The sequence below is a fragment of the Apium graveolens genome, chromosome 3 (genome assembly GCF_009905375.1).
Source record: "Apium graveolens cultivar Ventura chromosome 3, ASM990537v1, whole genome shotgun sequence".
Taxonomy (NCBI): Eukaryota; Viridiplantae; Streptophyta; class Magnoliopsida; order Apiales; family Apiaceae; genus Apium; species Apium graveolens.
This window is the reverse complement of record NC_133649.1, coordinates 281,261,114-281,282,224: the sequence shown is the minus strand read 5'-3', so window position 1 is coordinate 281,282,224 and position 21,111 is coordinate 281,261,114. Positions and strand designations below refer to the sequence as shown.

General features: G+C 31.9%; 3 protein-coding genes and 1 non-coding gene across 4 annotated transcripts; 3 read left to right on the top strand and 1 right to left on the bottom strand.

Annotated features, from left to right (window-relative positions):
• Positions 1 to 3,935: 3,935 nt before the first annotated feature.
• LOC141713459 (la-related protein 1B-like) lies at positions 3,936 to 9,673 on the top strand. The gene is made up of 6 exons (XM_074516888.1): positions 3,936 to 4,581; positions 4,895 to 5,483; positions 5,559 to 5,712; positions 5,816 to 5,906; positions 7,696 to 7,767; positions 9,229 to 9,673. Exons 1-6 carry the CDS (start codon positions 4,219 to 4,221, stop codon positions 9,523 to 9,525), a joined length of 1,566 nt encoding a protein of 521 aa, XP_074372989.1. The 5' UTR covers positions 3,936 to 4,218; the 3' UTR covers positions 9,526 to 9,673.
• A 1,242-nt stretch (positions 9,674 to 10,915) lies between these two features.
• On the top strand, positions 10,916 to 10,987 carry TRNAE-UUC (transfer RNA glutamic acid (anticodon UUC)). The gene has a single exon. It is a non-coding gene; the product is annotated as a tRNA-Glu (tRNA).
• Positions 10,988 to 11,027: 40 nt separating this feature from the next.
• LOC141713458 (uncharacterized) lies at positions 11,028 to 12,865 on the top strand. Its single transcript, XM_074516887.1, has 2 exons — positions 11,028 to 11,135; positions 12,281 to 12,865. Exon 2 carries the CDS (start codon positions 12,291 to 12,293, stop codon positions 12,681 to 12,683), a length of 393 nt encoding a protein of 130 aa, XP_074372988.1. The 5' UTR covers positions 11,028 to 11,135; positions 12,281 to 12,290; the 3' UTR covers positions 12,684 to 12,865.
• A 567-nt stretch (positions 12,866 to 13,432) lies between these two features.
• LOC141713457 (uncharacterized) lies at positions 13,433 to 16,413 on the bottom strand. The gene is made up of 3 exons (XM_074516886.1): positions 16,217 to 16,413; positions 14,735 to 15,190; positions 13,433 to 14,238 (listed from the first exon to the last, which is right to left on the bottom strand). Exons 1-3 carry the CDS (start codon positions 16,328 to 16,330, stop codon positions 13,540 to 13,542), a joined length of 1,269 nt encoding a protein of 422 aa, XP_074372987.1. The 5' UTR covers positions 16,331 to 16,413; the 3' UTR covers positions 13,433 to 13,539.
• Between the last annotated feature and the right edge of the window lie 4,698 nt (positions 16,414 to 21,111).

Sequence of the window (21,111 nt, the reverse complement as noted above, 5' to 3'; positions counted from 1 at the left end):
TCTGACAACTGAAAATATAGGGAAAATGAAATAAGCTATTGCAACTAAAGGCATATATAAAGAACACTGAGATGTAAATCAATTTACTTTATATATATAATACAAAGAAATTGTTGCTACAGCTCCTAAGAAAAACATAAATGTTTTTCTTAGCTTCTTCTCAAGAATAGTTTCTTGAGTTGGCTCAATGTGTTCGCACAACTAAAGACGGGATGTGCACAATATAAATACAACATTGTACTGCTCAGTGTGCACATTCTTTATAGCAATCAATCATATCTTACTAGAGGACACATAATAGCTTTTTGAGGACCACTTCATTCCGTTATTCGCTCCTGATCTTTTGTTGCTTGCTTTGTTTTCTTTCTCTCCAAGTTTGGTTGTAGGCTTGACACATGTCTCTGGACCACCTCCATTTACAATATGATGTAGTGATTTATTTCTTTATTTCGGATAATTTGTACCTTCATTTTTCCTTATGAAGATGTCGAGTGAAGATTTCATGAACTCTATTTGATTTGACTATGCTATCCAGTTTACTTTGGACTTCTCAATGTAGTGTAATTCTGCATTTCATGATTTAGCATTTTTCTTGACTTCTCGGTGTAGTACAAAATTAGACTTCTCAATATAGGTCAAGTTTGGACTTCTCGACATAAGCTAAACTTGAACTTCGTGAAATGGTTGTAGACTGGACTTCACTATATGGCTTGTATTGTCTTCACGATATGACTCTTCTAGACTTCATGATATTGGACATAGAGCCCTTTATGCAACTTTACCGGTTTTATATCTTCAATTTGTTGCTTGAACAATCTTCATTGAACTTCTACCGAATTGATTTATTCTATAACTATTATGTACGAGACTGTTTTATAACAGTATGAGTTGTCTAAGATACAATTAGGACAGTACATTGAAACCTATCACTAAGACAAATTATAGACTCCATATGTTCATGTAAAGTAAACATTGTAACTTGAGTAGGCTTGTGATGATGGTATAGACATATCATATACCTAACAAATAGTTACGAATATATTTAAATTAAAATATAGGTATGCTATTAAAAATTGGTATAAAATGAGTACTAAAATAATAGTAACTGCGTGACATGGGCTAAATGACATGGAAGTGTGCAAAGTGCGTGTGTATCAACAAGACTTTTTTTTCTCTTGATACTACATTAACGGACGTTTAGGATAATAATATATTCAATATGATATAGTTGGCGACTTAGACACAATACTAGAGATATTTGATTTATTTTGGTCTGGTTCGTCTTCGATTCTCCCTTATGTTCATCATTTATTTCCTTTGGTTGATAAACAAAGATTCAAGGAATTACATGAAATACGGAAAAGGTTTCTGGAGTGATCAATTGGTCGTTACCATCTTCATAATTTGGCAATTACTAAAATTAATTCGGTTTTGCGTTCTAGATTTTTGAATTTATAAACTTTGATTTTTAATTTTATGGACATCAAACGATAAAAATTAAGAAATATATAATGGATAAATACGTCCTAAATTCAAGGATTTCGACATACAATTGTGTGAAAACTTTCGAGGAGATATGTACAATTCAATGCAAGTATCATGTGAAAAATGACATGGGCTCATGTACCATATCAATATTATATCTGCAACACACTATTTTATTCTTTATGCATCAAGTCAGAGGTCTTCTCGGGAAAAAAAAACTCTCATGTTTATATCTTACTCTGCTCAGACCCCGCTCTCAACGAGTTATACTAGGTTTGTTTAGGTTTGGTTTTATAGTCAATATTTTAATCAATTTTGATTCTCAAATTCTACAACTATGGTTAAAATATGCAATTATATTATTAAAATAACTTATTTTTATGCAAATTATTTTTTTTATTATTATAAAATTTACTAGACACACAACATGCTTTTAAGTAAATTAACAGAACGCCTAATACATTAATATTTACTTATCACTTATACCATAGCTAGGCCTGATAATTAATTAACCAAACCGACCGAAATCGCCAAATCTAAACCGACCTAACCGAATTTTATGGTTTACTAACGGTTTGGTTCGATTACGGATTGGCATTTTTAAAAACCGAATTTTTTCGGATTTTACCTCCAAATCGATCGAAATAACCGAACCAAACTACATATTTATAATGAAACATTAATGTACATATATTAGTAATGTACAAGTAATAATAAAATTATAATTTATAACATATATGTAAACTAAAATATATAAAAGAGGTAATATTAATATATTTTATTTTAAGATATTAATATATAAGTATGTGATATATTTTCATTATTTTTATTCAATAAATTATGAGAATTGGTCGCATCTTTCTCGTCTTCTTACCTTTTTTTCTTTCTCAAAGTCATAATTTTTATCTATTTTTTTAATATGATTGTAATAGAAAATATAATTCTTTATATGATACAAACTTTCAATTCTTATTAACAAGTTCAAGTTTAATTTAATTACTAACTTTGTTTTATACAAAAAACGGTTTAAACCGAAAACAACCCGAACCGAACCGTTTTTGTCAGAAAATATATTGTAGTCTTGATGATAATTTACCAAAATACCTTAAGTAGATTTATCTATTCTTCAACGGATAGATAATCACAACTATCTATCCGTTGAAGGAGTAGCTTATGTTAATAAGTATGCAGCACATTATGTACACTATAATAGATGGGGGATTTGGTAGTTTTAATAGTTTATAAGTCACGTTGACTACTAGCAAGATATACAAAATAGGTGGACTAAGTGTAAATATAAAATGCCTTGTAATTTTGTATAAGTGAAAGAGTATCAACTGCTAAGGAAATATCTTCAACTGCTAAATTACAAGATTCAACGGATGACTCTACAAGTTTCAACGGATGACTCTACAAGTTTCAACAGATAACTCAATATGCCTTCAACGAATAAGCTAGTCAAGAGGTCTTCAGCGGATATCAGATAGAGCTGTTAATGGATGCTATCAAGAAAGTTTCAACGGATGACACTAATATAGTGTCAACGAATAACATCTGTGAAGCTTCAACGGATAATCAACAAGATAAAAGTTGATAGTGACTTGACAGAAGCTAACAGAGTCACATGAGTTGATAGTGTACAAAAAGAACGTGGCAGCCTGATTGCAAGTTTTATAAGAAAATGAAGCATTTTAATTTTCATGCAAAACAAGCTCGTTCAAAGATGTTGTATCTAACTTGGATTGCATTAGACAGAGAAATGAAGAAGCATGTGCTTGGACCTAACCGATAGGAATATTATTCTTGTCTTATTGCACATGTAAACTTGATGGATATATAAACTAAGTGTAACAAGTATTTTACAACAACTAAGCATAACAAGTAGAACAAGAAAGAACTAGATTTATTTTTTAGAAAGTATTCTAAAGTTTTAAGTTGTAACAAAAAATTGTAAGCAGTTGTGTGCATTTTGCATCACAAAGATTTATTCAAATATACATCTCGGGTGGAAATCCACCAAAAAGTTTTTAAACTTGTGTTTATTTATTTTGTGTTAGTAGAATACTCTAATAGCTTTATTTGTATTCTTGCATATTCACAAACACAATTGTATATTTCCAGAATAGTTTATTAGAAAAGCAAAAAGAAACCAGAACTTTATTCAACCCCTTTCTATAATTTTGTTGTTACATTGTTGGGAAATAACAGTTTTAAATGGATTGGTTTGATTTAAATTTTTCACATAATGATTTAGTTTCGAATTGAATTTTAGAAAACGTGGTAATTTTGATTTGGTTCGGTTTGAACCGCCCAAATCCATCGATTGCTCACCCCTAACCATACTTACCCATTTAAGTCATTAATTAATTTTATTAAGAAACCCCGAACCGGATATTTGGTCATTTAAAACCTACGACCTACCTTTTTGACCAGCAACCAACGACGCCACAAGAGTGAGTCCTCCAAAACCAAACCAAACTCTTTTAAAACGGTAAAAGCGAGAGAGAGATCGAGAGAGATAGGAGAGAGATGAACTAATCGATGCGCGTATGTATTGAATTTGTTGTATCTCTCTCACCCCTTTCATTCATTATTATGACACACACCTTGTCTAATCACACTCTCTGAAACCCTACTCATATTACCCCCCAGTCAATTTTACCCCCCAATTCAGTAAAACTCATAAAACACACCCCATATATATATATTTAGCCCTAATTTTTCACTTCTCTTATGGCCGCCGATTTAACTACTACTACTCCTTCTTCTCCTAAAAGCCCTAATTTTCATCGGAAATTACTCCCCTCTCCCTGGACTCAAGTCGTTCGCGGCGAACCCGACCTGGCTACGTCCCTCCCGCCGGACTTAATTATGAACCCGCCGGCGGTCACCGCCGCCGCCGACGAGATTTCTGATTTTAGTAACGACAATGTCGCGAAGAAGTCTGTGTGGAAAAGCGTAAACGACGTCGTTGAGACTGGTACTGTTATGGGCGGTGTTGCTTGGCCTACTATCAGTGAGTCAACTCGGGCGAGTCCGAAAGTTTCGCCCAGTTTTTCGAAGCCTTTACCTGATGGCTTAATCTCTCTTCCTCAGGTTCATTACTTTAAATTATTTATTTATTTATTTATGGTTTCTGCATTTTTTTTATGATTAAAATGTATAAGATTGTTTCTTTATGTTTTTTGGTATGTTTTGTGATAGTTTAAATTTATATGTAAATTTACTTGTGTTTTTCGAGAGTGAGTTTGTTTCGTTTATGAATGCGTGTTGCTTTTGAAGTTTTATACGTAGGTGGTGGATATTAAGTTTGAGGAATGTTGGTTTGTTTTAATTGGATGGTGTGATGGTAGAAGTATTCGTGTTTTACTTGAATTTGATTGTCGTCGTTTTATTGTTTTTAATACAGGAACCAGTAATATCTCCCGTGCCTCGGAAAGAAGTGACTGCTAATGGACACCATAGTTCCAATCATACTCACAAACAGAATCATCGCAAAAAAAATAATAGGAAAAATGGGAATGCCGGGGTTGGATCAGGGCAGGGATCAGGGCAGGGTAACTTCAGTCGCCCCCCAGGCCCACCACCCCCTCCCCCTCCACCTCCATTTCCGATTCCTTTTGGGAATCTACCACCACCTGGGATGGAGTTGCCTATTAGAGAACCTTCTCCGTTCCTGGGTAATAACCTGGATACTAGACCAATTGGAGGCGGTGTTGGGTATCATCCAAATGATCATTCTTCGCAACGACATCCTTCTAGAAGGAGTAATTTTGGTCCCCGACCCCGTGGAGATGGAGGATATAACAATGGGTATGGAATCAGGCGTGACCAAGACCGCGATTGGAACGCTTCTGGAAGAGACATGCATATAAATCCGATGGTTCCACCACCACCACCACCCCCTCCTCGGGGTTTGACAAGACCACCATTGCCAGGACCTATGCCTTTCATCCCTTCCCGGCATGTGAGACCATTTGGGAATCCTATGCCTTTTGGTAAGTTTAAAGGGCTTGATATTACACCACATTTTTTCATTGGAGCTAATCAGCTAATGTTTATTTTTTTTGTAGATATGGTCCCTCCATTTTTATATGTTCCACCAATGCCTCCGGACTCTTACAGGGGTGTCCCGCTAGTTCTTCCACCACCACCTCATTTATATTTTCCTGTTATTGATCCGAATCTGCGGATTTTGCTACTCAATCAGATTGATTATTATTTCAGGTAAATTAAGTAGTTGAAGTATAGTCCTTAGATAGTTAGATGACATCAAATATGTAATCCTGTTATATCGGGATTAAGCTTGTATTATATTTGTTTGGTACAGTGATGCTAATTTGGTCAAGGATGACTTCTTGAGGTCAAATATGGACGATCAGGGATGGGTATCTATCAATTTAATAGCAAACTTTCGTCGAGTAAGTATTATTATTATTATTATTAGTATTATTATTATTATTATTATTATTAATATTATTATTATACATGTCAAAATTCTCCTTGAATTAATTGAACTTCGCCGAGTCGAGAAAAACCTGGGTATCTATCACTTCTATAGCAAGCTTTCGTCGAGTAAGTAATATTTTTTATACATGCCATTCTAATTGACTTGACTGAATTTGTCGGAGTCAAGATAAGTGTGCCTCCCCACATGTTTGTTTGTAGAGGTGCAGAGGTTTGCTGTGCTATGATTATTTTACATGTATTGAATAAAGAAGTAAAACCAGGCTTCCCGAGTAATTTAGTATCTTCTATTTTGTTTTTCATACTTATTATGTTAGTGAACAGTCGCAATCAATAGAGGAAAAATCCCGTCCTTTTCTTTGCACTTCATATTTATATAATCTCATGCAGTTGAAATATTAATAGTGACAGAAGAAGGCCTTTACTGAATCTTAAAGTTTCAACTTATATTAACTGGGGGTAGAGGTGTATGTGATAGACTATGAAACAAGGGATTTTTGGTTTAAATTTATATGTGTGTGTTTTCTATCTTTCATAGATATGAGTAAACAAACTAGGTGTATTGGTTTCAATTTCAAACTGATTTTTTTATATGTTTGAAAGTTCCTTTCTATAACGTTATATGTTTTCTTGTTTTCTTTTCCTTTAAGTGTATATGTAAATTTATCTTGAGCTTGACTTTCTCGTTGCTCTTCCAGCCTCAAAAAGGGTCATTAAAAGAACACACACAAATATATCCTTTTTGGTAGGTAATATTGTTTTCTACTTGTCTGGCAAGTTAGCACCTTGCAAAGTAAAGATCTGTCTCTTAATTTTTCATTCTGCGTTTACATTATTAAATTACATTCTTCCATGTTAACTGAAAGATCTACAAATGTGATTATGTTTGCCGTAAAAATTTTGGTGATGAGCATGTAGGAAGATTTTTTTATTGAGTAATTTGTTTTATATACTGTGTAGTGAGTGTTTTCGTAAATGAACAGAAAACTAATTATTTTACAGAAATATAAACCAACCTTACAAATTGCAAGACATTCTAAAATTTGCTTAATATTGGAACACTTTTTTGTTCTGAATGGTTTCTTTATTTAATTTAGAAAAAGAGAATGAAAAATGATTAAGAAACAAAAAATAAAATGTGAAAGGCTATTGTGCCTTGCTCTTTCAGGTTGCGGTACATTGTAGTTTTATATCTGCGTGTGGATTCTAAGTGTTCTATGTAAGACAAGGTAATTTGTAGATTTTGTTTCAGAAAAGGACAAGAATATTAAGATCTTTTCTTTTAGTAAAATAATGATTTGAAATGAGAAGAAACGGGCAAGGCACATCCGGAACAGATGAACAGTTGCTCGCCAATAAGAAGTTACCTCTAGATGCCTTCTCTTTCCTCAAATTGTAGTAGTCAGATTCGTATCGAAGTTGAAATAATTTAAAAGTTTGTGTATTTTTATTTAAATTTCTCTTGTAAGGCCAGAAAGTTCTGGTCAAGGCAATTGATTTAGCTAGCAAGATGTTGGCGTTGTTCTAGTCATATTACCTTCAAACTAAGAGTTTGTTTCGCTTGATATTTTTCTAGATTCATGTTAATACTACCACTTTGATATCAGATGACGGTGACGAAGTCATTTTTAGTTACTTGAACTTTGAATCCTTCAAATATATCACTCGCTACAAACTGGCCATCTTCATCAATGTTTGTTTTTATTGGCTGTAAACACGTTAAACTTTTTTGTGGTATGTCAGGTTTCAAAATTGACAACCGATGTTCAGTTGATTCTAGATACTTTGGCAGCATCAACTGTGGTGGAAGTACAGGTAAAGTTTTACATGAGGTTTCAGATAAGATATTACCTGATTGAATGTTCTCATTGACATTCATAAGTCTTGTGATGTGCTAATATATTGTTAATTTGTGATACCTTTGTGTAGAGTGTATATTGCAGACTGTTTGTATTTATTTAGTATGTGTGGATAGCTTATAACTTTTTAAAGTATTATTTAGTTGTGTTCACAAGCTCTTAAGTGTTGGCTGTTCCCAAGTAATTTTTTTTTAGTTGTGGCTTGTGAGATAATTCAACCGTGTGTATGGGTTACTTCTACATGTTCTCAAATCCGGCACGGCATGCCGCGACCAATACCACTATCATGTCCACATTACTCGCCAACAAACGACCTTAAAAAGCAAGAAAAGTACATGTAATTTTTCCAATCACAAGGGACCTCCAATATGATCACAAATAACAAAATAGAAAATTTCTAATTATGACTGGAGAGTGAGAAGATGGATTGCTGAAAATGCCTCATATCCTTTGTATGTGTGGGCAGTGTCTCCAAGGGAAGCATTGGGGATTAAGACAATAGTAAAGGAACAAAAGGGGGACTTTTGTGTTTTAACTTTTGTGACCTAATATGTTATTTGGCTGCCTGCATAATTTACTCCATATGCAGCAGAGTGTATTATTTCTTTACATTTAAAAAATTAACACTTGAAGAAGTTGTTTGGGGTTGCAACTTACAATTTATGATCTGATCGGCAGTAGTGCAAGTTATCCTTTTATGTATTTCACATAATAGTGAAACTGCACATGTGAATTAATTCAAGTGTTTTTGTTATTTAAACTTTTTAAAACCTGGGAATAGAATATGAAGTGCTGCAATTGGAGTAAACTACACAGGCAGGTTAAAGAGATGTAAAAATAGCAAAAGTCCCCCTTTCGTTTCTTTCTAAATTTATATCTTAGCCCTAAATCCCCTTCGATGCCTTACTTTTCAATATCACCATTGCAGTCACTGACCAGACTTCATGGATTTTGGTGTCTTTACTGTAATCTACATTTTTTAAAAACTCTGATCATAATTTTTAAATTTTTCTACTAGTTATTATCGTGCAGGCATATAATTTGGACCGGGTCATCCATTTCTCTTGTTTGATATGACTGTCCGCCCCTACCCATGGAATTAATATGAATGTTAACATGCTTTGGTGCATGTGTAGTTGTGATATGGTGAACTACGTACATATTGTTGTTTAAAGGTGACGGAGGTCTTCGGGATACTCTACATATGATGTTATTAGTTGGTATGGTGATGCAGCAAAATATGTACATGTATACAATTTGTGCAGCATTTTACCAGTGGAAGTGGGTATGATAGCAGTCAAGTGATTTTACATATAGCAGTGACCCCCTCTTTTGTGTTGGGTTATAAAATGTATTTTCCCAATTTCAGTACAAGCGCTCTTCAGTGTGTATGTTCTCAATCTGTTTCGTGATGCAGGGGGACAAGATTAGGAGACGTGAAAATTGGAGCAAATGGATTCCCTCGGTTGGTCAGGCTTCCCCAGACATTGGCTTGCAATCTCAAAGTCCGTCAACTGATGTCATGCTGGCAACTTCCATTCAAGAAGTCCAGTTGGACAAGGTTACATCTAACAATGTCACTAGTACGGACAAGACCGTAGAACACTCAGATGCAGAACCACGTAGAGTTACATCATCTGATGAACCGATTACTCAGTCAGAATCGGTCGAAGGGTTGATATTAGCTGAAACATCCAGTGAAGGATGTACCTGAGCAACAGCCATCTTGAGTGATGCCATCTTCAAAGATGGAATTTTGAGAATTATAATAATTATGTAGAGCTATGTTGGGTTAAAGTTGAATATTGATTGGGAGTTCTCTACTTTGTTATGATTCTTTTGGAAAACCTTTACATCTTATATTTAATACTTGCTTTTGTTGGGTTTTCCAGATAGAGATTTTGGTTGATTTTGAATGGCCTTTTTACCAGGATTGTAAGACCATATCCAAAGAGTGTGTTGGATCTTGTTTGGATAGGTTTGAAATTAGTTACGTGTAACTTTAAAGTTCATTTATAGTACTAAGTAGTTAAAAGTTGAAAAGTGGAGGAAAAGAAGGGTTACTTGAGAGTAACTTGAGATTTTTGAGCTGACTTTTTAAAAAACAAAGGTTTGTTATACTTGTGATTCTGGTAATATGGTTTTTCGGTACATTTTTGCAGGTATATATACAAATATGATGGAAGTAAACAGATTTTCAAATGGAGTACACGTTCTATACTATAAAAGAGTCATAATAATTTCTGCTGGTGATACGAATATGTATTATCGATTCTGTAGTAACTTACTTTGTGGACACTCTAGCAGGGTGAACAAAAAATCGATCAGATAGTGAAATTGACCCAACTCATTTCTTATTTCAATTGAATAAATTGAGCCGTGAAATCAGAAATATAGTTGAGTTTATAATTTATATTAACCCGAATATATTGGGTTTGGTTAGGATTTATTAAATTTTAACCCTTATTCGACCCAAACCAAAGTCCAATAAATTAAAATTATAGAAGTGTCCATAAGTTGGAGTCAATTTTGCACTTCAGTGATTGTTATAGTGTTGTAATAGATGATGCTTACAATAAGGTTGGTAACTAATTATTTTAGTCTACTAATAATATTCGAACTTTAAATTATAAATATTTTCTCTCGGATGACTTGCAAGTGTGGTAAATATGGTAAACTATTATTATTTGAACAATATAATACGTTTATCAAGGTACTGAGTCTTGTGCGTTCCTCGTCAAATAATTATTATATAGAACGATTCATGTACATCCGTATGTATGTTATGTGAAGACAATTCAAAGTTGATTACAATGTTTTAAATTGTACAACTTTCGTTTCTCAAATTACTTTGTGATTTAGACAAGATAATAACCTGATCCCCGACACGACACAGTCCAATGTATAAATTTTAAGGTTGAATTAGATATATTTTTTAGGGTTAACTGAATATAATAAATTGGGTTAATTTATTTGGTCTAACCCAGCCAACCTGAACTGAAGAACGAAATAAAGAGGGTGAGTGAGGTAAGATAAGAAAGCTACATTGTTAAAGCTAAAATTTTAAAAGTATTTATTAAAAACGTTCTTGATTTCAACAAGCATCCGTTGTCGTCCAGCGGTTAGGATATCTGGCTTTCACCCAGGAGACCCGGGTTCGATTCCCGGCAACGGAACTTTTTTTTTTCTTTTTTCTTTTTGGTTTTAAATTATTTTATTTTATTCTGTTTTGTTTTGTATTTTATAGACAGAATAATCGTAGCTAGGTTCTCTCAGCCCCTCAAAGACAGAAGCACTGGTTAGGCGCATCTGAAGTGAAGAAAGGTTAGTCCAAAAATTTATATATTATTATATGTATCTATCTATTTATGTATTGTATGTATTCACATAATCACATCTAACAGACTCGCATCTCCGTTTAAATTCAACTCCGAAACAAAATTCGATATTGTAGCTATGCTGTTTGTTAAAATGCCCAGCTCATTTTTCTACACCTATTGATTTTTTTAATAAATGAATTTAAGTTGATTGGAAATCCGAAATGCTCACTTTAAATCTAAATATGTTATTCGTGTCTTGTTTTGAGATTTTAGGATTACTCGACTAGTCTTTTATTGTCGAATCTGTTTATATAAATCATAAATCCTACTGGTATCGTTAGAGAGGGGAAATGTGAACAAGTGATTTATTGCATCCTTCTAGGCAGAAATGTGATACACGTTAGTGAGGCGTTTATCGGGAAGTTTGAGGCGTTGATCTTTTTATAAGTTAGGTAGGATATTTGTGATACTAGTAGTTGTTTTGTTTTAATATATTAGTGAGGTCAAATATCAGTAATTTGCATTGTGTAGTCTGTTAGAGTTTGAGTCTTGAATAGCCTTGATTTGGTATAACATTTCGGTTGGTTTAACATTTGTTTCCTTGTATCTATAGAATTGTAGGATGCAAGCTGGTTTTTTTGACATTGTAAGATACATTGAGACTAAATTAAGAAAATGAAAGCAACAGGGAGAGAATTGAGACTTGGTGATTGCTCTCACCCTAAACAATGAAAAAAATATCGTAGTTGAAATAAAAATCTACTTTTGTTATGTTGTTATGGAGTTTACCTTCAAACATAAGAAACTCACTTTCCAAATTCCTAACAGTTAAAAATCTGTAGATAAAATAGAAACGGGGAAACTTGTACATTCTTATTAAAGAATTCTAATGCTCTATATGGTCTTTATTGTGATATTTTTCTCATGGTTTTAGTTTGATCTCCAATATTATATCACCGCCTTGGCTTAAGACTTGACAGTCTTTCACATTAAAAGTTCTCATGTATGAGATAAATGATAAAGAAAGTGATATAAAGAATATGGCCTTTAAAAAGAACTGTAGCTTCTTGTTTCTGTTCAGTTGAAATAAATTCATAATTTTCACTTTTTTCAGACCTTTAACTATTTGAAAATACTTCTTGATGTTAGGATTCTGAGAATGGCTGGTAAAGCGATAAAATTTGTAGCAAAATCAGTGGGAGATTTCCAGTATCCTTGGAGAGAGAAGCTTCTGAAACACCAGGAAGATCTTTCAAAGGGAGTTTGGGGTTATTGGCACCTTGGGGCTTGGAAACATAGTAGTATTAGTGCCCGCCATCGAGCCCGAGTCCGCAAAGAAGCTCTGCTTGCTGGAGAAGACTGGCCATATGATCCAAAAAGAAAAGAAATGAGAACAAAGAGGAAAGGACACAAGTGTGATAGGATATCTGCAGAGAAGCGAGCCAATACTGCTGAATTGATGCAGAAAATGCCACAAATGTTGGCAGATTTCAAAAAGCGCAAGTGGGAAAGGAAGATGAATGAAGAGGATGCCGAGGCCAAGAAAACTTAAAGACAGAATCCTGTTTTTAGAAGCATCTAGTCCTAGCTGAATGATATCATGATTAAAGCTTTGGTTCTAAATGTTGAATTTTAACTAATAATTAATGGAGACACAAGTACGGAGACTCTTGATTGTATTATAACAGTGTTGCAGTATTTCGGTTTTTTTCAATCATATCCCTGTTGCTTTCATACTTTAGAATTTTCCCTCGATTTGCAATGCACCTAATGAACAATTCCCATCCCCTGTGGTTGGCACAGTATGTGACCGAGATAAGAGGTTGCACTTGCACATTCTCATTTCTTTTATTGCATCATCGTATGCTGTACATATTTTTGTATAATATATGATAAGGTTTATGTCATGGAACACGAAAGTATATGATAATGTTCATATTGTACCTCACCCGACTATAGATTAAACATGCACAATATCATTTTGAGCTGTTTCAATTTCAATGGAAGTTGATCAACTCTGAATTATTCTCACTGGGTTGTTTGAATTTTAACTCATTTTAGTATGTGGTCCAGCATTCAGTACACATGTAACATAACATATATTGCCTACTTGCCTGATATTGTTTGAGTTTTCTATTCTCTCCGTGTCGTGGTCATACATCATTTTGTAATCTTGATGTAACAAAGTAAATTTACACAAGAACCACCAACACATGAAAGAAACTACAAGTAATAGGTAGTTCCCTTCCTCTTTTTTTCTTTTTCTTTTTTTAATTAAAAAAAGCCTAGTATCAAGTTTGAGGAACACAAGTATAAAATGTGCATTAATCAATCATTCATCGAGTCTGAGACTAAGATATATCATAAAAATATCAATATGCCCGTCTACTATTCACAAAGTCGAAATTTTACAGTGACCATGTAGAACGCAATGTAGCGACAGGAAATCGAGTAGTCCCGTCGACAACATAAGCAAGACCCGGTTGCAAGCTAAATCTTTCACTCAAATTCATTTTGAGAAAGGCTTCCACCTTGAAGTGGTCCCAACTTTTTGGACCTTGGACCAATCCACCTAGGCTTAAACCCCATCCAAAGTCATCATCTGGTGTATCAGCCATTGTAACAGCCCACTCTACATGTCTTGGATTTGATTTTTTCATCTCAATCCAACCTCCCATCTTAGTACTATCATCAAGCTCTGTCTCTACTGTGAGCGCTATTGATCCCGAAGGAAAATCTTCTTCAGTATCTGTCAGAAATGACGAACTAGATGTTCCAACCGAACTTTCAGGATGTTTGTCACGTTTGAATATTCCTACAGGAAACACCATGGTTCCAAGTTTGACCTGCTGCTTTGAAAATCTAGGAAATCGATGTATGCCTAAAAGAGACAGTTTTGTACTTCCTGAAAGTTGACACATAACTTGCCCAAAGGTGCTGAAGCAATGGCCAAGTCCAGTTGAATCAGACTGCATTCCTAGTTCAGAGACAAACTGTGCCAATGAAGCAACAACATTTGATTTTTTAACCATTAAGCCAATAGCACCGCCACTCTGCTCATTCAAGAAAGGAGGACCAGAAAATGAATATTTTGTTGGCCGCTTTTCCTGCAAAATAAAATTATCAAAGCACAACGAGAGATGAGAAGGCTAAAAATAATTTATTGCAACAAAAACAAGGCTGAGGTAAGAAACTGGAATCCCAGGATATTTGGCAAACTTTATCTTTACAAGTGATTTGTATGCAACAAAAGTCGCAATCACGTATATAGAGGCCAATCTAGCTAATCTAATGTACGACTTCATTGACAGCTTCCCGTTTGCCTCTTAAAAAGTGTAACAATCAAAAGCACTAACTACAAGCCGACAGTAACTCAATAAGCATGCACATATTGGTCAATATTGTCCACTCATGATTAGTTGCTAACAGAACTTTTATGTTAAGCGTGACTAATAATTGCACATCCACACAATGCAAAATTCTCTAACTGCATGACACCAATTAGTATTTAATCAGATTCTAAGAATCAATAGAAACTTTAATATTATATTATAAAAACCCCAGGAATAAAATTTGATACACCTGACACTACCAAGTAATTACCTGGCAAGAACTTTTCTTGATTGCAAAATCTTTACATTGAGCTCCCACTGGGGTAGAAACAATAGAGAACCAATCATTGATATTTGCCTTGTAATGAACTTTTTCCAGGGAAAGTGGACTGCTTAGGACATCGCCTTGGTCATTTCCTCTTGTAGCAAACTCTGCAGTGAGAGTATCCGTTTCTCGAATAGTTGTCTGAAAAGTGAACAATGAATTGACACCTGTTCTTATTCCTGCTCTCTTAAATGCATCTTGATGCTGTTCATCAACGCGATCAAACATTAATAAGGCTGCCAACACATCTATATCCCCCCTCAGTCTAGTGCTGACTTCTTCAAATGGGCTTCCCTTGGAAGTCTTATTAAGCAAAAGCAATCGTTCCACTTTGTCTTGTCTGTCCCTAATTTTCATAAGATCTGAAAATGCTTCTCTTTGCAACCGCTTCAAGATTTCAATCTGAAAAACATATTATGGAAGAGATATAAAGCCCCATCAAAAATCAATTAATGTTTTTCTATTTATGCAACAACTTGTTAAATTTAACAGCGAAACAGAGACAGATAGGATGGTGCAAATTTGAAAGCAATATTTCATAGTCGACAACAAAGTAGGATCTACAAAATTTTGCATGAACAAGCCAACAAAGAGTTTTTGTATAGAAAACATAGTATCTGTTGCAAGACTAGCAAATTTAACTGCCTTACGTTATATGGCTGTTCATACAAACTTTCACTTTCCAAGTACCTTTTTGATCATTCGGTTGTCTAAAGGAAACCCTTGGTCTATAAATTAGTAGCAACAGAGTAAGTAAATCAAATTCAAATTTCGTACTGTCAAGCCAATAATATCAGAATAGCTCTTATAAATCTTACCCAGACTGTGAAAATAGTATCTTATATTTCAAGCAAAGACAACATTGTGATAGTTCTAGTATTAGTCTCAACCAGTTTGCAATTCTATAGATGATTAAAAGAACGAATCAACAAAACGATGCATACATTACATGATATGCTACTGTCGACTGTCGTACAAGGAGACGAACCTATTACAATACAAAGGGAACTTTTGCCTTATTTAATGACTAGAGTCAGCTAATTAACCACAAAGTCAGAGAAAGGCACGAGATTCTGCTTATTTACAAACTGAAATGTAGCTTAAAATTAATTCTTAATTTTGCAAGGCTGTGAAAAATTGTGTAAATAACTTGAGCTTCATAGTGAATGACTACCAAACAATTGACCTGCCTATCCTATTTAACGAAGCTAAAGTGTTTGTTCAAAGTGTCAAACAATATTGCATTAGTTACGAAAAATACGACAAATTAAAAATTCATAAAAACCTAAACCAGAAAAACTATAAACACAATTAAAATAGTACTATATGCTCAACAAAAATGTACTATAACTGAAATATATTTAAACACCCGCAATTAAAAACTATACAAGAAAGAGAAATGAAAAATAATCGGAAAAAAATAGTTACTGGATTGCGGCGATTAGAGGCGTTGCAGCGGCGGAGAACGCCGTCGGCGAAGTCCTGCGTAGAAGAAGCAAGGTGTTTGATTTTTTCGACCATAGAAGATATGGCTGTTTCCATTTTTATAAGCCCCGCTGATTTCGAATTCACGAAAGAGGGCTGTCTGGTTACTGCTCAGTCGACTAAAAAATTTTAATGGACGAATTACCTAAAATACTGCTCACAGGTTTGATAGCGCTTTTAGTATTTTTTTTAAAAATAATTTCAGAAAATATTGTTTGCAACCACAATCACATAAGTATTTTTTTTAATTTTTTTTTTTTGAAAATTTACTAAAAATTTTAGTTTCATTTAAGTTTGTATGATGTATTTGAAATTACATTTGATGTTATATCTGATTGTAAAATCGTTTTTTTGCAAAAAAATAAATTTTTAAAAAATCATACTCCCTCATTTATTTTGATCTATTATCAAAAGGACCGGGGACAAAGGTTAAAAATAATAACAAAATAGTGGAGGAAAGTTAAAAAAGTGAGTACAAATGATGGGACCGATTAATATTTTATGTATAAAGTGAGTATAGTGTAAATAAGTAGTAGATGAGTTTACTTTTATATTATAAAAATTTTACAACATTTTGAAAATTTTTGAAATGTAAAGAATTGGGAGAGATATCCAAAAAATTAAAGTGCAAAGAAATGGTTGGGACAGAGGGAGTATTTGTTTACAAAAAGCTTGAAAAACTTATTTTTCATAAAACATTTTTTTAAAGAACGGTTTAAATATCGACATAACTTGATAAGAGATGTGTTATTTGATTTATTATTGAGAGCTGAGATTCCAAATAAAAAAAACGATTGTTAACTTTCTTACTCCTCTGGGCAAATTAGATCAACTCTTAGACCAACTGATGTGTTAGTTTACGGTTGCAATGGAGGAAAACATACGTGTGTTGATTTAATGGGAGTTTCTTCTTTGAGTGAATTTGAGAATGGACTCCAAAGGGTCGGGCGGCTATAAAAACAGCTGAAATAAAAGTGTGTAAATATGATCAGGCATGCAAAGATAATCAACACGTGTTCATATCTTTTATATTTGACACATTTGGATTCTTGGCATCTAATGTTGTTTAGTAATTTATCAGGAGAGTTTACAATATCATGAATAAATGTTATGACTACAGACTCGGCTGATTATATATTTCGTAGGATTGGATTTGCTATTCAACGAGATACTGCGGCACAGCTTGTTGCTCGCTTATCTCGTATACTCATCTAAACTTTTTTTATCCCATAAATTTATGAAAAAAAAGGAGGAAACAAAATTTGATCATCTAGAAATTAATACTCTCCCTGTCCCACTGAATTCTTTATATACTTTTTTCTCATGTTTGACAAGCATTTTAAATCAAATATAAAATATAATTTTAGAATTTATTTTAGAATTTTCTTTTTATGTATAAAAATTTAAACATTATTATTTTATTTAAAAGAAAAAATATTTTAAATTATTTAGGAAACCATGTTTTACAGGAGTTTTAAAATGCGTACCGATTTCTCATCTCCCACCGTAAATAACCTAATGAGACTGAGGGAGTAGGAACCAATTTTAAATTGACGAATTAATTTACGAATTTGAAAATTTGACAAACTTTTCAAAGTTCAGTGTTCAAGCTCTTTAGAATTGAAGAGTTGTTGGGAGGAATTAATCAGAGTCTTTACATTCACAAGCAATGACTAATTTATCTCTGTATTTTAAAGCTGGGAGGAATTGAACCAGAGTCTTTATATTCACAAGCAATCACTTTACCGCTACACAACACTGTTACTTAAGTCTTTAGTCTTTTATCATACACTTAATATGTGAGTGTCGTAAATAACGATAATTTATTTAATTTTAAACATGATTACTAAAATATTTGTAGAGTTAATTTTGAACAATTGAATTTGAGACATAAATTAAGCATAGTACATAAACGAATCATTCCCTTATTTATTAAACAATTTTTAATTTGAAAAATATGTCTCATACGTTTTTAATATATATATTTTTAGTAAGAAATAAATTGTGCATATAATTAAATTTTTTATATGTTGAAAAAAGATACACTTATATAAATAATATATATGTGTGCACTACATATTTAGATAAGTTATAATTAGCGTATTTCGATTTATTTCGAATTCAAAATTAAAACTTGACCCATTTTTTAAAAATATCGAAATTTGACTAAATGACCTGACCGTAAATACCACGTCACTACCTAAGTTTAAATTAAATTACGAGTTCGCCTAGAAAATCTTACCAACAAAGAAAAGTTTTGTGATATTTGATGTTGATAAATATTAATATTTTTGAGGTCTTTATAGAATCAAGTCAATTGATAATATGTATCAAAATTACTAGTTTCAAAATCAGAATTTTACCCATTTTGAAAAAATTCTCGAATTTGACTACATGACCCTGCCAAAAATACATCATCACTATCTAGGTTTAATAAATTTAAATTACGAGTTCGGCGAGAATATCTTACCAATAAGGATAAATTTTATAATATCTTATATTCATAAAAAATAATATTTTTGAGGTCTTTATAAGATCAGTCAATTGATATTATGTATCAAAATTACCAACTGGCTGGTTTTACATTATTACATCTGGAACTTGACCCAATATTTAAATATATTCAAAATTTGATATGAGATGAGATGTCACAAGTTCAGTTAAAACTATGAAAATATACTAAATCGATTTATTTATTAATATTTCACTTTAAAAATTAGGTTTAAAATATTATTCAATGATGGTGAATTTATAAAGAGTTGCTCCTAAAATTCCTATATTTTCATTCTCTTTAGAAAAAATTAAACTACAACTATAAAGTAAAATTAATAATTTTCATTAACATTTTATTTGAAAAATGGTAAGACATTTGATGCTTATTCATAAAAAAATAGTTATTACATTATTTAATTAAAGATATATTTATATTCAAATATTTGTGAGACAAATTCTAAAATTTATATTATTCAATTTGATATGGTTATTATAAGTAACCATATACATAAAGTCCTTATTTTTTGTGGAGTTTTGGAGTTCAAAATCCTAACTTTATATTACAATCCAATCTAATGGTTGAGGTTTTATGTTTCTAATAATTTAAAAACTAAAATAATAAACTACATGATATAAATGTGTGTTATGGTGTAATATCATTAATGTTTAATAAGTTGAATATTTAATTGTTCTACAATGTGAATACATATGTTCTTCAAACCGATCATTTTTTATAAAATCATATATATTATGCAATGTTCAACTCGTCAAATGTATGAGATTTGCAAGATATTTATTAAAATAGTGATATTTGTCGAACATGCATGATTCACATTATAATACGTTTTACAAATTTTTTTATACTATTTTACTTGCAGAATATATATGGACTCCCTTACTCAACTAAAAACAAGGACTCAATAGAACTTAATTTATATATGTATATATATATATAAGAAACTTCGAAAATCATAGAATTCAATATTTTGAAAAAAAAATATATATTTAAAATTAGCAAGAATAAATTTACAAAAAAAATATCTAGTGTTAGAAAATATTGTACAACTATTTTGAATTATTTGGAAATTGGTTAAAACTATAATGTATTGTACTATTTGATTTAATCCATGTTATGCTATCTAAATAAAAAAAATTAGTATTATTCGATATTTTGAAATGATTAAAAAGTTCAACTAATATTTAAAAAAATCATCAAATTGAAAATATTTAATTTTATAAAAATAATATACAATGTTATCAAGTTACTATAAAAAGAAATATTAGAATCATAAATAAAAGAAACTTCAAAATGATTTGAATGATGATATTAGTACAAATTTATCTTCAGATTCTAGAAAAAAACTTTTGAATATTAGTAGTTAGTCTTTACGATATATGAATCCATGACTGATACTCTGTTGAGTAAAAATAGATACTGTTTGATTGTCAGTGCTACTACGACTACGATATATAAATAATTGTAATTTATTTTTTAGATAATTATAATTTTTGAATAATTATAAATACATGTTATTGAGTAATTTACTGAATAACAATTAGATATATATATGATCAAAATATCTAGCATATAAATAAACGAAACCAACATAATTTATTCGAAAATATAATAAATAATAATTTACATGCACACACATGTGACTGTATCTTTACCAATATTAAAAGTTTCAATTTTAATGGTGTATTTCAGAGTTATTGATATATTAACTAGAAGAAAATAACAAAAGTCCTTTATGTTCTGGAAATAAGAATGATCAATTAAATTTAAGTTTTTTTTCAATGTGTTAAAAAACTAAATAGATTATGTCAATCTTAATTTATGATATGACAATTATTTGACATCTTATAAAATTAGCTTTGTATAATAGAGAGGATTAAAAGCTAAGTACACGGACGAGATCAACTTTAGTTAATGAATTAAGAAATTAGTAGTGATATTAAATCAACATAAACGTTGAATTAAAAAAACCTTTTTTTACAAAAATAAACGTATATTAATTGTAGTGTAAATTCTACTTTGTTGAATATTACGATTGCTGACCACTTTAATTATGCATTACTAATCATTTCAAATTAAGCAAGGTAATTGTAAATTAGTAATGACTTTAGTAATAAAATATCTCATTACTCCGGGTTTATTTGACCAAAACTCAAAAAATTTACTCGACTCTGCAATTATACATATATTTTAATTTTTAGTTTCTTTTTACACATTGATAATATTTGATGGATTAATTTCAATCTTTTTTTTACACGTACAGTGACTACCCTGCTTAAATTATACGGCACAAACAAGATTATATGTATTATGATTAATGAGATATATT

Excerpts from the sequence above, each read along its gene's own strand:
- LOC141713459 (XM_074516888.1), top strand. The coding sequence starts at position 4,219 with ATGGCCGCCGATTTAACTACTACTACTCCTTCTTCTCCTAAAAGCCCT. Across the intron at positions 5,713-5,815 it reads CAGATTGATTATTATTTCAG|TGATGCTAATTTGGTCAAGG; the intron begins GTAAATTAAGTA and ends TGTTTGGTACAG. Across the intron at positions 5,907-7,695 it reads TAATAGCAAACTTTCGTCGA|GTTTCAAAATTGACAACCGA; the intron begins GTAAGTATTATT and ends GTGGTATGTCAG.
- LOC141713458 (XM_074516887.1), top strand. The coding sequence starts at position 12,291 with ATGGCTGGTAAAGCGATAAAATTTGTAGCAAAATCAGTGGGAGATTTC.
- LOC141713457 (XM_074516886.1), bottom strand. The coding sequence starts at position 16,330 with ATGGAAACAGCCATATCTTCTATGGTCGAAAAAATCAAACACCTTGCT. Across the intron at positions 15,191-16,216 it reads CCTCTAATCGCCGCAATCCA|ATTGAAATCTTGAAGCGGTT; the intron begins GTAACTATTTTT and ends TATGTTTTTCAG. Across the intron at positions 14,239-14,734 it reads TCAAGAAAAGTTCTTGCCAG|GAAAAGCGGCCAACAAAATA; the intron begins GTAATTACTTGG and ends TTTATTTTGCAG.